Below are 17,001 nucleotides of genomic sequence, written 5' to 3'. Positions count from 1 at the left end.
CAATATAACACTTCACGGGACCTTGGCACCAGGGGATCTAATTTCACTTATTATGGGCTTCTTTAAAATGCTGTGCCTACCATGGCAACCGTAACAAATTTTATTCTTGTGACAAGCATAACACAGCCGTCCTTATCTTCAAACAATTTAGTTGACATTTCGTTAAACATCACAGAAACAACAAAGTAGCTTAGCAACGATGGAAAAAGGAAATCATGGACAACACGTGTTAAAAGGGAGTTGAAGGTTTAGCTAGAATTTTGCTGAGAGGGAAGGAAAGGCGCCAAGACCATTGCTACGGTGCGGTGCAGAAAGACTCCCTTTTAATACCTATTTTTAACTATTTTTCCATTGCTATAGTTTTAAATGTCTTGATAATAATTACTGACAATAAATAATAAAGACCTTTATCAAGCTATTGGCTGGCTCCTTGAAGAAAGTTGAGAAGTTGATAGGAATATTGGTCATACTCGGCTTCTTTGTCGGCCGAGAATTTAAGGACTTGAACAAAGCTGCGTCTGAAGCTTCCTCATTTTCAATAACAAATTTTGGCTTTTTCGATGGAGACTGTCTGAAAGAGTAAAATCACGTTTTAAAAAAAGATTCGAATCGACGTCTCAGTTGCTGAGTCTTTTTACAGGAACAAGTAGCAAGCTTGTTGCCTAACTTTGTTGTGGCTGGGATCGAACCCTGGGCCCCAAACCCCGGGCCTCACATTACAGAATCATATCTACCTATTAGAAAATCTAGCAAAATAAGAATTGGTATAAAAAATATGTAAACCTTATACATGACCAAAAACACAAATATTAGATCTCAACCAGAAACATGCGTCTTTGAATTAAGCGTCTTAATTGAGTGGCACATATCCCAGATTAACTACCTTCATAAAAAAAAGAATTAATTGGAGAATGAGACATAATTATTTCTGAACACAGTGTTACTAATAATTTGGTTGATATTATGTTATGTGTATATTTTCTTTGTCTTTGCTTGTAGGTTTTAAAGTTGCTTAAAAGATTTAAACAGGCTTAAGCAGACTGTCCTTAAGACATTTCCATACAGCGTTAGCCAAATCAGTATCTAAAAACAACGTTTTTTTACTCAATGACTAAAACTTGTTAATCGTCATGGACTATCGGTCCACATCTAAGGAATCCTTTTTCCAATTCTTGTTGGTTTAACTTGATGAGGTGGGGAACCTATCATAAAAAATGCTTATTTATAAATATTATTCTACAAGATACTACTAGTAGCCAAAGCAAATGGGTTAACACAGAGGGAATAAATGCAATATAACAAACACATATAACAAACAAAAAAACAATAAAAAGGGAAATACGAGAGTGAATCCAAAGCTTTAACTTTTTTACTGTATCTTACATTCCACTTGTGATCAGATATAATGTAAAAACGCAAGCTAAAAATGTAACCAGTCTAGGAGATAATTTTTCTTTCCCGTAGTCTTTATTATCATCATAATTTTTTTCGCTTTATGATTGATGTTTTGACAAATTAAAACCACATTTTTCGAATTCGCATCGTTTACCGTAAAGCACAAATGACACTCAAGTTTTAAAGGGGAAAAAATGAGACACATCACTGCTTCCCATGTGAAAGTGATTTTCCTTGCAGCTCAAGATAGGGGACTGTAATTCTTCTTTATGAAGTTTTCGACCATGGTGATTCCAATGATACAGTTTTCATTTCGATCCGACCCGACTTTCGAGGGGTTTAAGCTATTTCTAAAAATTCTACTGAATTTGTTTTTGTGATATATATGTAATCCTGTTATTTGAGTAAAATTTTAAGCCGCATCAAAGTTTTTTTTTTTTCAAATTTAGGAATGCATTTGCAGATATTTGAAACCTTATAAATTGGGATTGAGCAAAGTTATGAAGATGAAAATACTTTTTTTATACTTCATTTCAGCAGAAGATATATTTTTCGAACGGAAACCAGAATTTTTAGTCTCCTTTTAAAACGACCAAATAGATTGGGAGGGGAGCGATTAGCCCCCTCCCATGTCCCTTCTCCCCCCAAAGACATTCGATCAAAATTTTGAGATAGCCATTTGATTCAGTATAGTTGAAAGGTCCAATAACTGTGGCCCTGGAGATGGCATGACCCCCCCCCCCCTCCCACAGTCTCTGGGAAAAGGGTAGTAGTTTATGCAATTTGGCTATTGTTTATACATAGCATTTGTTACTGGGACACATATGGAGATTTTTGGAGCACAATTTTCTGTGTGACGGATTTCCCACGGGGAGAATTTACCATGGGGAGCAAAGTTTCCGGGTCGAATTTTCCAGGGGAAATTTTACATGGGGGACGGAGAGGATTTCCTGGCTTATTTGAAAAAAAAAACAATAAGAAATTAAACTATACAAAAAAGTTTTTTTTAAACTAAAAGTAAGGAACAGAAACTGAAGAAACAAAAATTATTCCGAAAATGAGGGGGTCGGTCTTTCCTCAAACCCCACTCTTTACGCTAAAGTTTGATTTTTTGCCAAAATTCTTTAAAAAAGACTGTTCAAAAACAAGGGCCCTTGAATTTGAATGAGACATATTTTTTGATAAACTAAGACTTTAACGCAAAGAGCCTACGGTTAAGGAAGGGGCGGCCCCCCTCATATACGGAATAATTTCTGTTCGTTTTAAGTTTTAAGGTTGTTCCTTACTTTCATCTAAAAAAAATGTTTTTTTTTTTATTCATAAGCTTCAAAGGGCGATTGTTTCTCGCTTGAGATTTTTTAAACAGATTTCTAAATTTTCGGCTACTATGGGCTAGAGTTTGTTCTTTACTAGGCCACAGCTGCTGTCTCAGCCTTGATTTTTTTTAGGGGGGGGGCACTGCTATTTGTGGTACCTCTTATTTGTAAGCCTTGTGATATTATTTAGTTGTTAATATTATGAGAATAGAGAATACACCGCTCGAAACATAAACTGTTTTCAGCAAAGCCCAGATGAAGCTCTGACCTTTAAGGGTTGAGGGAGGTGGTAGGCCTGATTCTATTTTTCGCGATTTCTGTTTGTTTGAAGCATTAATTGAATGTGTTTGTTTCAAGTTTCATCTACTCAGCCATAGGAATATCTATTATCACTTGATGTGATTGGGCATTTTAGTTTCTGTTCTTTTTTAGCTTCATTTGTTCATTCATAGTAATTCCCGTTCACTTTAAGTTTGAATTATTATATGACCTTTTCATTCTACTCATTTGGGGGGGGGGGGTTAATATGTCTCTTTACTTTTCTTAGAAAATCATCTTGTTGGAATGTGTTTTTTCATCTAATAGACAACGAAAATTTGAAAAATATGAATCAAAGAAATAGCGGAAATACAACATAACGTTAAAAAGCGTAAGATAGCCAAAGACCCAAGCATCGCCCGAGGAAAAGAAATATGGCCTTGCACGCTTCTTATCATGAAGTCACATCCACCCTCTCCTTTTTCTAGTTTAGATTTTTCCGATTCTTATGGCCTGTGTCATTCTTATGATTCCGAGACTATTCTTCATAAATATTCAAGTTTTTGGTTTGATTAGTTCAGCTTGTTTTTTTGGTGCAAAAGAAAATGTGTACTTTCAGTGCACACAAAAATAAACACAGAGTCTCCTCATGCATATACGAGAAAAAGAACAGGAATTCCCAGTTCTCCAGCTAGAAAATGCTGGTTAAGGTGATTTTGCGTTGCCTCCCTCCACTTACCCAGGCCATTAGCACCATCAATTTAAAAAAGACAAATAAGAACATGAAATTTCATGCACTATAATTTTAAAGCCCTGAGAATGGCTAGAGATATTCACTAGAAAGAAAAAATTATAATAAAAAATCCTAAAAAATTCAACTTGAACTGACTTTATGATAACATCATGCAAAGGCCATAGGCATGAGCACCATATAAGTTTTGGGGACCTTTGCCGGTAATTCACGAGTGGTAAGTAGAAATTAGACATGGTAATAAAAGAACTGAATAATAAGGCAGCAGGTACTAATAGTGCAGAAAATTAGCTTTTGAAATTTGGCGGTTACAAAGTTAGAAAATAAAACTCCTGAAAATTATAAATATTATTCGCAACAAAGAGGAGGCATTTAGCGATTTTAGGAAAACTTATTGAAACCTCTTTATAAGAAAGGTGATAAGAACGAATGGGGATATTGACCAATACCTTGATTTCGGTAGGACGCTAATTGCTTAGCATGGTGGCACTTTTTAGTATAAGAGACGGTGTAGCTGAAGTTTTAAAAGCAGAATAGTGAAGCTTTAGGTAAGGTGATTGACCATGCTTAAATTAATAGCTGAGAGGTATCTGAATAATCTGACCCCTTTAGTCCCATGTCTTATAGATTATTAACAGGCATTTGATTCAGCAGATAGAAAAAATTATTGCACAATATAGCAGATAATACGTACTTTATGTGACTAGTGCTATGTAAGAGACTAAAAATTTCTGAATTTAAGGTAGGAAGCAAGGTCAGTAGTTGATGTACTGTGGAATCGGGGGTTAAGCAAGACTGTGTTTTACCCCAGTGTATATAAGTATGACGGCACTAGACCCTCAAGGTCCAAACCGGCGGTGCTGATCTCCGTCTCGTGGCCCTTCAGCCAGGAAGTGCAATAGGGGGTTGGGGGCCAGCCATTCTGTACTTTCAAACACCCTTCCTGCTTACCTTCCCTAGATTTCTCCAGGTACCCATTTAGAGCTGGGTCGACTCTGGCTGAGCTTACAGAGTCACGCCACTGATCCCGTCTAACCAAATAACCAGCCACGCCAGGAATCGAACCTGCGTCCTTCGGACAAAGGATTCCCAACGTACCGCGCCAATCCCAGTGTATATGGATTATTTAGACGTACTTCTTCCTAAGGAACGTAATAAAGGCTACAAGAGAACAAGTTACTAAATGGTAAGGTAAATATCTCCTAGATTTGAATTATACAGATTATCAAAGTGTGCAAAATGAATAAGTAAGCAGAATAAATGTTTCCAGGGGTTTAGAGACTTAGGGTGAAAAAAAGAGATACCAATTTAAATTGAGGAAGGCTTTGTTAGTTAATTTAGGAATAAATAGGGACAAAGAGAGGATTTTACGTAACGAGAGAATTGAGCTAGTATATAGTTTTATTTACCTAGACAGAATATTGTTAGATAAGATGGTGGAGACAGTGCAGATTTAAAATTACGATATCTAAGGTGTAGAATTCTTTTTCGCAATAGAAAAAAAAATTAAAAATAGAAAATGAAAGTATTATAAATCAGATTAGGATAATAAAATCCACATTGGTGGCAATGCTTAAGTATGATTTTGAACCCAAGGGGCTTAGAAAGTTTTTAGAAAATACTAAATGATTTCAATGGGAATAGCCCAATGGCAGTTGTAGAGGGTCGTTTCAACAACCATATACCAAACAATACGTTGTAAAAAAATGCAGTTTTATCTCAGTGTCTAGGGCTACAATCAAAGGAAGGATTAAGAAAGTTACATAACGTTTCGCAGATGATAGATTACCAAAAATCATACATTTGGGCAATCCAGCAGTTGGCTAAATGAAATTCAGGACATCTTCAAATGGGATAGGAAGAGATAGAAAGAAACAGTTTATATGAACAAGCAAGACTTGGAAGGGAGTAAACAGAGAAGCCGGAATAGAGTAAGGTGGAGGAAGAGGGTGCCAGGTGTATTAACCCCAGGCAGCTTGATGTTGTACTGAGTTGTTAGTAGTAGTAGCATTAGAATAATCTGAAGCTTTGTTATAAATCAGTATCACAAAAATTAGTACAAATAATTATATTTGAGCGGCACCTGAATGGATTTCTCCTTTTAATTCCTGGACTTTTATCCATTATTTCGTTTGACTTCTGGGGAGACATCACATTTGCAACCCGGGCATGTAGAGCTTGTTTTCTCTTTTGTAATTGCCGCCTCATAACATCACTTGGATTTTGCCATGGCAACGGGGTTTTCTCACTCATTTTGCCTTGTTAACTGACTAAAAGAAATAATATTTTCAAACTTGGGTACTGTTTTGAAAATTACAAACACACCCCAGCCCTCCCAGATATGAGGCCAGATGCAGACTAGCCCTACACTGCATCAAAAACTTAGCTTCTTTTTTTTTAATTGGCTTTATTTGGGTTTACGAACCAAATATTAATGAGAAGTAGGCACAAAAGGGTAAAAGTCTAGAGTTGCCACTCCCCCTGATGGCCCCAGATGTACAGCTAGGAATATAAAAAAAAAACTAAAATAAAACACTAAAACAATAATATTCTTACTTTATAATATGCAACAACATTCTATCAATCAAATTATTATATTTTCTTCTATTGTTATCCAATTTTCAAAGCATTTGTTTGGAATCAGCATTAAAGTCTGAATCTTGTGGCATGTTTACCTTTTAGTCAGTAAGGTTAGGGACTTCTTGCTATCGTGGAAAGAAGTTGAGTTAGGGAAATGAACTTTCCGGAATGAATCCAGAGCTTAAAATATACCCCAATAAAGAGTGGCTAAGCTAATATCTCTAGCCTTTCCTTATTTCTAGGGATTAAAAGATGGCATAGATGACAAGTCTATGCCAAGACTAGGGTATAAGCACTGGTTTCCAGCGCATTAAGTTTTACCTACACTTTCATACCGTCTAATTACCTTATTTATTATCTGATTTAGAAAAATTTTAACATCACCAAATACATCATTTCTTTACAACTTTTCATAGTTCAAAAATACGCCAGTTTCATTTTAGTCATGTGTTTGAATTAACTAATATCCTGAGGCGCAATATCTGTTCTTTTCTTACATGGCCCACTCTATTTGTGGTTTAAAGGTTTCTATTAGGAGAAATAATTGTTCAGGCAAGAGTTTGCAGTATGAGGCTAAGACGGAGACAATTCACATCACAATTCTCTGTGTAAAACTGATTAATTACGCATTAAAAGTTAAGTATGCGAGCATTTAGAAGTATTTTCTCCAAAAAATCCCAACTTTTAGACTTGCTGTTCAAATTCTTCTCGCAAACTTGAGCTATGCATTGATTATTTCTTTAGACCTATGATTTTTACCCCCAGACTGCAATAATCTTTGGTTCGTTTGACTTGAATACACAATTCAATTTTTACTTGTTTTAAGATTAACTTATTTATCTATATCAATTATCTATATCAGTATCTGTTATCTTTATGTTTGACACGATCATTTATTTTAATTTATGTTCGTTTTGGGTTTGATTCAACCTTTAATTGTAATTTCTGGACATTTTGAGTTTAAATTATTATAGGAATTTATTTCTGCTTGTCCTAAGTTTGATATGACTCTTTTACTTTGCTTTGAAAAACTTCTGTTTCAGCCTAAGGAACAAATTTTTAACTTCTGATTAGAAACAGAAGATTCTGTTTTTGGGTCTGTCTGATCAGAAATCCTGTTTTAGAATATAAATTCTACAAGATATTCTAGCTAAAAAAAATACACAAAGTTGTAAAACAATATGGGATTACAAAATAAAGTACTAAATTACCGTATCTTCCAATAATGCTGTTTGAGGGACACGAAAAACACAGGAAGACGTTAATGTAAGATTGCCTAAAAGAGGAGACATTCCATTGTATAATTGAAGAATAGCTTTGCAAGACAATGCACCTCCATTATTAATGGGCTCCCGAGGGATACTATCTCTGAAAAACCTTCCATTGGTTCCTTTGAAAGGAAGTTCAAGAGACACAACTCTAGGGAGAAGACCTAGACATAAAATTACACATGAGGCTTAAAATTACACTACAGATGAGGCTTAATATTTTTAGTTGCCTAATGCCATGAAATATATCATAGGCACCGCAATCGCGCTGCCTAAGTAAAGAACGATGTTGGCAAAATGTATTTTTTTTTTTCTTTAGACCAGGGCGCTTCGTATCGAAGGAGTTGTCGTAGAAACTTCGAAAAAGGCTCATTCGATTGGAAATTGGAGTGGCTTGTGCCCTTTTTAATAGTCGAAAGTGATTGGAAGGAAACTAACACCCCTACCACGCCAACCATTTCCCCAAATACATCCAATAAAAATTTTGAGATAGCATCTTGTTCAGCGTAGTTGATTTCCAGATAGAAATTATTTTTTTGATGAGGAGACTCCCTCAAAGCCCTCAGGGCAAGGGTTGTAAGTTATGCCCTGGGGGCATATAAGGTTCTTAGAGAAAGCATTGTCATAGAAACTTAAAAAAAAAACTCATTCGATTGAAAATTCAAAGGGCTAGTGCCCTTTTGAGTAGTCGGAAGTGATTGGAGAGCAACTAACCCCCCTCTCACACCCACCTTTCCCCCCAAAACAATGCCCTGAATTAGAATATACTCTGAATTGCTGATAGCAAAGTTTCAAATCAGAAAATTCAGTCCTATTTTTGTTGACAACATTTGAAAAACTTGAAACAGTAGGAAAACAGTTTACATTTGATTTGCCTAATAAGTAAGGTTTAAATTGTTATAAATACGTATTTTTGGAACACATTACTCTTGAACAACTTATTTATAAATACAGACATTTAATATTACTAATTTTAAGTCCATTTCTATCTTGCTTCTTTTTTTTTTGCATTTTTGACAATTCAACCCTAGCCCCTCCCCCAAATGTAGGCCTATCCCTAGGCAATATAGAACATATAATTAAATTTGCACTATTTGATTCCATATTTTGGCCTATGCTTTTTTCAACATAATAGTCATTACAGTAAAATTCTGTACAAGCTACTGGATATATATATATATATATATATATATATATATATATATATATATATATATATATATATATATATATATATATATATATATATATATATATATATATATATATATATATATATATATATATATATATATATATATATATATATATATATATATATATATATATATATATATATATATATATATATATATATATATATATATATATATATATATATATATATATATATATATATATATATATATATATATATATATATATATATATATATATATATATATATATATATATATATATATATATATATATATATATATATATATATACTACTAACAACCCACCGCAGCACCAAGCTGCCTGAGGCCAACACAGCTACGCACGATCCTCCTCCACTCCAATCTATTCAAAGCCTCCCTTTTTACACCCGCCCATTAAGTTCCCATTTCCTTTAAATCTTTCTTTATGACGTCCTCCCACACCAGACGTGGACGACCTGCTTTCCGTTTAGCCCTAGATGGTTGGCCGAAAAGAACAACCTTCGGCAATCTGTTATCCTTCAGCCACACACCGTGTCCTAACCAACTCAACCTTTCTTTCATTATAGCCCTAGGGAGCAGTATTGAGCCCCATTTTTCGTATAGCTTATTGTTTGAAATACAGTCAGTCAGCCAAGTGCCCGGAACAATCCTTACGCAATTTCTCTGGAAAACATCTAGCAAATCTTCATCCGCTTTTCGGAGCGTCCATGCTTCCGAGCCATATTTGACCACTGTCATCCTTGTATCTTCTAATAGTTTAATCATTGTTTCGAGACTGATCTTCCTATTCTTCCAGACTTTTTTTTAACTGTGAAAAAACACCCTGAGCCTTGGCTATTCTACTTTTATCATCTTCACTGCTCTCACCATCTTTACTAATAATGCTACCAAGGTAAGTAAAGCTGCCCACCTGATCAATCTTTTCATTACCCAACGTGACCTCTTCATCTTCACTTATTCCTAGCCTTAGTGACTTAGTCTTCCTAACATTAATTTTCAAACCAATTCTAGCACCCTGAACTAGCAAAACCTCTAAAACTTCATTCATTTTGCTCTCACTTTCATCTAGGATGCTTAAATCATCAGCATAACCCAAGTCCAGGAGACTTTTTCCTCCCTATTTGATTCCGTGGTCTCCCATTGCCTTTCCTGTGCTCCTTAATACCAAATCCATCAAAATAATCCATATAAATGGAGATAGAACATAGACCTGCTTAACTCCTGGTTTAATACAAAACCAGCTGCTAACCTTATTTCCTACCTTAACCCCACCAGTGTTATTGTCGTACATAGCACTAATCACTTTAATGTATTTGTCTGGTATACCATACAAGGATAAAACCTTTACTAAAGCTCTTCTATCAACAGAATCAAACGCTTGCTCGTAATCTATAAAACTGAGGACCAAAGGTGTTTGAAAACTCAGGCACTTCTCAATTATTAGCCTAAGAGTGAAAATTTGGTTGACACATCCTCTACCTTTTCTAAAACCGCACTGCTCTTCTCTTAAAACGTTGTCTACGGCATCTCTCACTCTAAAAAAGTATCATATTACTAAGTAATTTACTACCTACAGAGACCAGACACCTACAGAGACCATGTCTCGATAATTACCACACTCACTTTTATCACCTTTCTTATAAAGTGGCTTAATTAAGGTTTTCCTAAAATCGTTAGGTACTCCCCTTTTTCAAAATCATATTCATAATCTTCAATAACTTATTTCTAACCTCAGTGCCACCATATTTAAAAAACTCATTTACCACCCTATCAGCACCTGGAGCCTTATTATTCTTTAATCCTTTTAGTACTGTTGCTAATTCCTCCTCACAAAACAAATCTTCCTTCACATCCAAAGTATCACAAACTTTTTCATTTTCCTCTATATTTTTGCCTGCAACTCTATCTCGGTTAAGCAAGTTCTCAAAATGTTCGGCCCATCTCTCTTTAGTTTTTTCCTTATCGCTAATTGCGACCCCATTCCTATCTTTAACTGGGACAAGTCCGGATTGACTTGTTTGCATCTTCCAGATCCTCGGCAATTTTATCCAAGGCCTCCACTTCACACCTCCTTAGTTCATACTGTAATGCTTTCTCCACTTTCTTTACATTTCTTTTGTTTTCTTACGATTTATCACTTAGATAATTCTTGTACAAGTCCTTTCTCCTTTCTATTAAACATGAAGCTTTTTCACTAATATTCTTAGCTGTAGTTCTAGCTTTCTTCCCTAATACACCTTCAGCAACTTCACAAATTATTTTTCTAAAATTATTCCAACCATCTTCTACATTATCAAATTTTAAACTCTCAAGTTTAGTATTCAACTGTTCCTGGAAAATTTCTCTCAAATTCTCATCCTGGAGTCTAACAGCATCATAACTTCCCAGAAGGTAGTTACCCTTCCGAAATTTCAGCTTTAAATTAACCCTAGACACTACTAGATGGTTATCCTTACTTTTAATATCGATAGCAGCTCTTCAATGTATCTTCGTTTTGATTCTGCCAGTCTTCGTTTTACTATAAAATAATCCATAAGGTTTGCTGTCTTACAATCACGTGAATACCATGTTAACATATGAGCCATTTTATGATCAAACACTGCATTGGTTATAACTAGATTGTTACACTTACAGAATTGCAAAAGTCTGTAGCCATTACTGTTTTCTGTTCCTAGACCAAATTTACCTAGGCTGGGATACAATCAATCACTATTTCTACAAACCTGGACATTTAAATCTCCCATAATAACATCATATTTCTACCTGGGACCCATACTATTTGCTCCTGTAACATTAAGTAAAATTCATCTGAGTCCCTAGTATCTCCGTCAGTCGGTTCTACAGGGGCGTATACTATTATAACTTATACCCTGAACTTTCTAGTCATAAAATGAGCAATTAGTATTCTATTATTAATACCTTCCCAGCCTAAACAAGACTTAGCAGCTTCCTTATTCATCATGAGCCCTACTCCCTGTCTATGTACTCCATCCTTCCTGCCTGAGGAACCCAATTCTATATCACCTAATTTCATGCTGCCAATCCCTGGGATATGAGTTTCTGAAACTCCTAATAAGTCCAGTTTGAATTGTCTTATTTGTCTGTCAAAATATCAATACGATAGCTATTTTTCAATTTCGTAACATTCGAAGTTTTAATTTTCATGTTCTTTAAATCATTGAAATTGTTTTGGCTTCCGGAAAAGCACTGATCCTGGATACCAGTGCAGGACAGGGACCCCATATCTTCTTAAGGCCACACCAAAATGCTAAAGGTGGCCTAAGAACAGACAGCAAGAAGTCACTGAGACCTCCATGAATGGAGGCTTTGTGCAATCCTGGGCCCATCTTGGTCACAACATGGTTTTCAGCACTTGGCGATGCTCTTCTATCAACAAGAGTCGAAATCCTGCACAGGCGTTCTCAAGCTTATTACCTCCGACTCATTATATATTCATGCCTACAAATATTATGCTACTACGGGGAGGCAACCCATAATAGATAAATTAGCTAGGAAGAGGTTTTTCAGCCCAAAGACGCCCATCAAAACATACCAAGCCCAGAAGAATTGTCCATTAGTCAGAATCCTGAGCGAATGCTGTGTTGTTTACTAGGCTATAATTTCCTCGAGGGGCGCCACTTCTCAATTGGGAATAGAGATGACCACAAGGTCCCCAGTCTTGCAGGTACCCCAAAAAGGTCGAGGCAACCCTTTGCAGAGGCCGTTGTCCATACATCTGTATCTTACGCCCTGCCACAGTTGTCCTTTTATGGAGGATCCTCCCGTGATGGTGTTCTGCGTCACCATGCAATTTAACCCATTACTGGGAGAAGGTTTGCAACTCATGGGACTTGTGGACAAACAGTGGGTCCTTTTGAGTGTACATTTGAGGGGCCTTCTTCCTCCTCCGCCTGTATTTATGACCCCGGGTGAGGGTGTCCCAGATTCTGTTATGGACCCCCAGGGACAAGGTCCCCCCTTGGTCCGTGCCTCCTATAAGGGTACCCAAACACGCAAACTACTTATAAATATATATAACTCACTGAATATATGTTATATACGGAAATATAAAACTCACTGAAATATTTAACCTACTACTTATAAATATATATAACTCACTGAATATATAAGTTATATACAGAAATATATAGCTCACTGACATATTTAGCCAATACTTATAAATATATATAACTCACTGACTATATAAGTTATATACAGAAATATATAACTTACTGACATATTTAACCTACTACTTATAAATATATATAACTCACTAAATATATAAGTTATAGACAGAAATATATAACTTACTGACATATTTAGGCTACTACTTATAAATATATATAACTCACTGACTATATAAGTTATATAGAGAAATATTTAACTCACTGACATATTTAACCTACTACTTATAAATATATATAACTCACTGTCTATATAAGTTATATACAGAAATATATAACTTACTGACATATTTAACCTACCATTTATAAATATATTTAACTCACTGACTATATAAGTTATATACAGAAATATATAGCTTACTGACATATTTAACCTACTACTTATAAATATATATAACTCACTGACTATATAAGTTATATACAGAAATATATAATTCACTGACATATTTAACCTACTACTTATAAATATATTTAACTCACAGAATATATAAGTTATATACAGCAATATAGAACTCACTGACAGAAATTGGTAAGGTTCGGAAAATGAAACTTTTAGGGATAGCAGATTGAAGCATGTCCTGGGAAGGTATTTTGCAGTACCTACCTCTACCCCTATCTCTCTACAGGGCCCTGACCTTTAGAAATTTCCTTTGATGACCGTTCATAAGAGTGAAACCTTGCAAAATAGACCTTCAGCTTCAAAGAAGTACAAGAAAGGTATTTTCAGCTTCACAACTTTGCTCAAACCCAATTTATGAGGTTTCAAAGATCTGCAAATACATTTCCAAGATTTTGAAATAAACCCATTGATATGGCTTAAAATTTTTACTCACATAACAGAACATAAACTTTTGCTCAAGACATAGAAATCAGAAGAGGGTTAACATAATAACTTGGCAATATCTTCCCAGAATATGTTTTAGCCCTGGATTCATTACTGAAATTTTTATTTTCCTAACCTAATCACTTTCAAAGATAGTGAAAAGTAGCTTGTACAGAATTTTATTGTAATGACTATTATGTTGAAAAAAACATAGGCTAAAATATGGAATCAAATAGTGCAAATTTAATTCTATGTTCTATATTGCCTAGGGCTAGGCTTACATGTGGGGGAGGGGCTAGGGTTGAATTGTCAAAAATGCAAAAAAAAACAACAAGATAGAAATGGACACAAAATTAGTAATATTAAATGTCTGTATTTATAAATAAGTTGTTCAAGAGTAATGTGTTCCAAAAATACTTATTTATAACAATTTAAACCTATACTTATTAGGCAAATCAAATGTAAACTGTTTTCCTACTGTTTCAAGTTTTTCAAATGTTGTCAACAAAAATAGGACTGAATTTTGTGATTTGAAACTTTGCTATCAACAATTCATAGTATATTCCAATTCAGGGTATATATTTGCACATTAGGGGGTGTGGGTGGGTAAATTTATGGCAACTTTGCAGTGGGTCATATAGATTAAACTTTCCTGTATATTTTTGCTTAAGCTAGGATGAAGGTGAAAACATCATTTGATGCTTTTTTATGATCTTTAATAATTCATTTAAAATACCTTCAGGGACCCTTTAAGGGCTGCAATTAGCCCCAGAAGCAATTATTGAATTACAGGCCTCCTGCTAGATTTTTTGTGAAAAATATGAACTTTTGACCACAAAAATATGAACTTATGAACTTTTGATTGCGCTTTTTATGAACCTAAATTTACAATATGTGCACCTCAGAAACTGTCCATGGACACAAAAAGTGGCAGTTGGTGTTTTCATTACTGGTGCACATATTCTTCTTGTTTTTTTTTCATGAGTTCAATTAAATGCGTTTAATTTGTATAAAAGTACAAAATACAATAGCACAAAATAGTCCACACTACTTGTTCCTTTTGCCAAAATATGACGAAATTAAGGATGACTTTCATTTGTTTACCCTGTTCTGTATCAGCTCAACCTCTCTGGCTGCCTCATCTTCTTTGTGCATCTTTTGGCTCAAAGCCTCAATCATACCATGTGCGAGGCTTATTTCTACAAAGTCTTTGGCATTGATGGCTTTTTTCAGCTTCTCATTAGCTTCTTCAAGAAGCCTTTCTCCTACTTGTCTCTTCTCCTTGTTTCAACTGACTTCTTCTCAATCAAATCTTATTCCAGGTGTTCAATGGTCTTCTTCTTGTATAACATCCTCTTTTTGTAATCTTCTTCTCTTGCCTTCTTCTTTCCTTTTGGATTCCTCTTCAGCCTGTCTAGATCACTCAGCTTCCAGGTACAGTTTATAGGTCTGGCATACATTTCACCCTAAATTCAACAGCTCTCTGGCAATAAGGACTATCTTGGGCCTGTTCTCAAACTTCTTTAGAGCATCAGAGACTATCAGTCTAGCATTGAGCATTTTGACTATCATCAATGATTTTTCCTCTATCATGATCCGTCCTGACCGGGAAAAATCATGTTCAACATCAGCGTTCCCATGCAACATGCCGAGAGCTGCTTTTACTATCTTAGAAACAAGGGGACATTTTGTCTGTCCTTGATGATTTTCAGACTAAAAACCAAGTTCCATAAATGCATGTTGCATGTCCCAATGTCAGCTAGGCCTTGGTTGCTGCACACAGTTCTAACTTTGGAATCAAATAACCTCCAAACTTTCTTGTTGACATTAGGTCTGTCACTTCCCAGCATCAAGACTTGATGGAGATCAAGGTTAGCATTCTTTAGAGCTTGTAGTAGGTGCTGGTATAAATCTTCTGCTTTTGCGTGTCCTATGAAAAAGGACTGTAGGTGGCATAAAGAGACTCTTTCTTTGGTCTCCAACCAGTATCTAATCATGATATTCAACTCCTTTGCAACTTTGGCATTTGTAGTTTCATCATAAAGCAATGCCAAGTAAGAAGATCCAATGTTGCATAGAAGGTCCTTGCAAAAAGGATTAGTGTGAATCCATGTAAAAAAAAAAAGAAAAAAAAGAATAATCAATCAACTTATGATCTTCTGCCAAGAAGTTATGTTACAGCTCATAAGCTTGAATCAACTATTTAGGAATATTACTACTAGAAAACTCTATGAAGGTAGCAAAGACTCAAGCCAGAAAAAGGAAAAGACTAAAAGATAGCTTAGTACAAGAAGATATAGGGGCAATATAGGAACCAAGTTAGATGCAACAATGTCTTTTTGAACAGAAGAAAATGTATGTTCACAAAACATGCTGAGTGTTACAGTATGAAACGTTTTAAATAAAACTCTTGCACATACATTTGCTTTGCTTGTCCTTTATAAGGAAAAAGACATCAACTGCAAGTGCTTTCCAGTTGATGACAAGAAAAATATGAACTTTTTTCATAATTATGAACCCAGTGGGAGGCCTGGAATTATGAAAAAACATAAAAAAGGCATCAAATGACAAGGATGTTTTTTTACTCATCAATGTGCTAAGATCTTATATCTTTTGTCAGAAAACGCTTAAAAGTGAAATCTTTAAACTAAGATCTTACATCTTTTGTTGTTTTTATGCAGATGTCTTTCACCATTCTGCTCTGATCAGTGGTCTGAGAACAATATGCCTGTTTTTTCACTCATCAATGTGCTAAGATCTTGAATCTTTTGTCAGAAAATGCTTAAAAGTGAAATCTTTGAACAAAGATCTTACATCTTTGGTCGTTTTGGTGCAAACGTCTTTCATAGTTATGCTCTGATCAGCAGTCTGAGAACAATGACGAGTAGATCATCAAAGTTTTCTCATCATTCTATATGGCAGAAAGATGGCATCTTTCACATATTTTGCTAACATTAGCAAGCTGTAAGATCTTAGAACAAAGATGAGTTGAAAAACGATAATCTTTGCAGAAAGATGTAAGATCTTAGTGCTAAAAAACGGGCCTAATACTGAGTATATCATCAAAGTTCTCTCATCATTGTTCTATACAGCAGAAAAATAGCATCTTACACACTTTTTGATAACATCAGTAAGCTGTAAGATCTTAGAACAAAGAGCAGTTAAAAAACAATAATCTTTGCAGAAAGATGCAAGATCTTAGATCAAGATCATAGTGGCTAAAA

General features: G+C 35.1%; 1 protein-coding gene across 3 annotated transcripts in view; it reads right to left on the bottom strand.

Moving 5' to 3' along the window:
• The window catches only part of hd (humpty dumpty), a 38,573-nt gene that overhangs the window by 21,002 nt on the left and 570 nt on the right, over window positions 1-17,001 (bottom strand). Inside the window, exons 1-3 of one of the 3 annotated variants that reach the window (XM_089108230.1) lie at window positions 7,512-7,690; window positions 5,804-5,990; window positions 406-571 (exon numbers count right to left, since the gene is read on the bottom strand). In XM_089108230.1, the coding sequence (XP_088964356.1) occupies window positions 406-571; window positions 5,804-5,973 (336 nt within the window). In that variant the 5' untranslated portion in view covers window positions 5,974-5,990; window positions 7,512-7,690. Of the gene's footprint in view, window positions 1-405; window positions 572-5,803; window positions 5,991-7,511; window positions 7,691-17,001 lie in introns of those variants that run through there. The other 2 variants (XM_089108228.1, XM_089108229.1) reach the window with 2 other exon arrangements.

The sequence above is a fragment of the Artemia sp. Qi Xiang Cuo genome, chromosome 2, assembly GCF_049724085.1.
Source record: "Artemia sp. Qi Xiang Cuo chromosome 2, ASM4972408v1, whole genome shotgun sequence".
In the NCBI taxonomy this organism is placed as follows: Eukaryota; Metazoa; Arthropoda; class Branchiopoda; order Anostraca; family Artemiidae; genus Artemia; species Artemia sp. Qi Xiang Cuo.
Note: the sequence above shows the minus strand (reverse complement) of the source record. Positions and strands in the feature narration are given on the sequence as shown.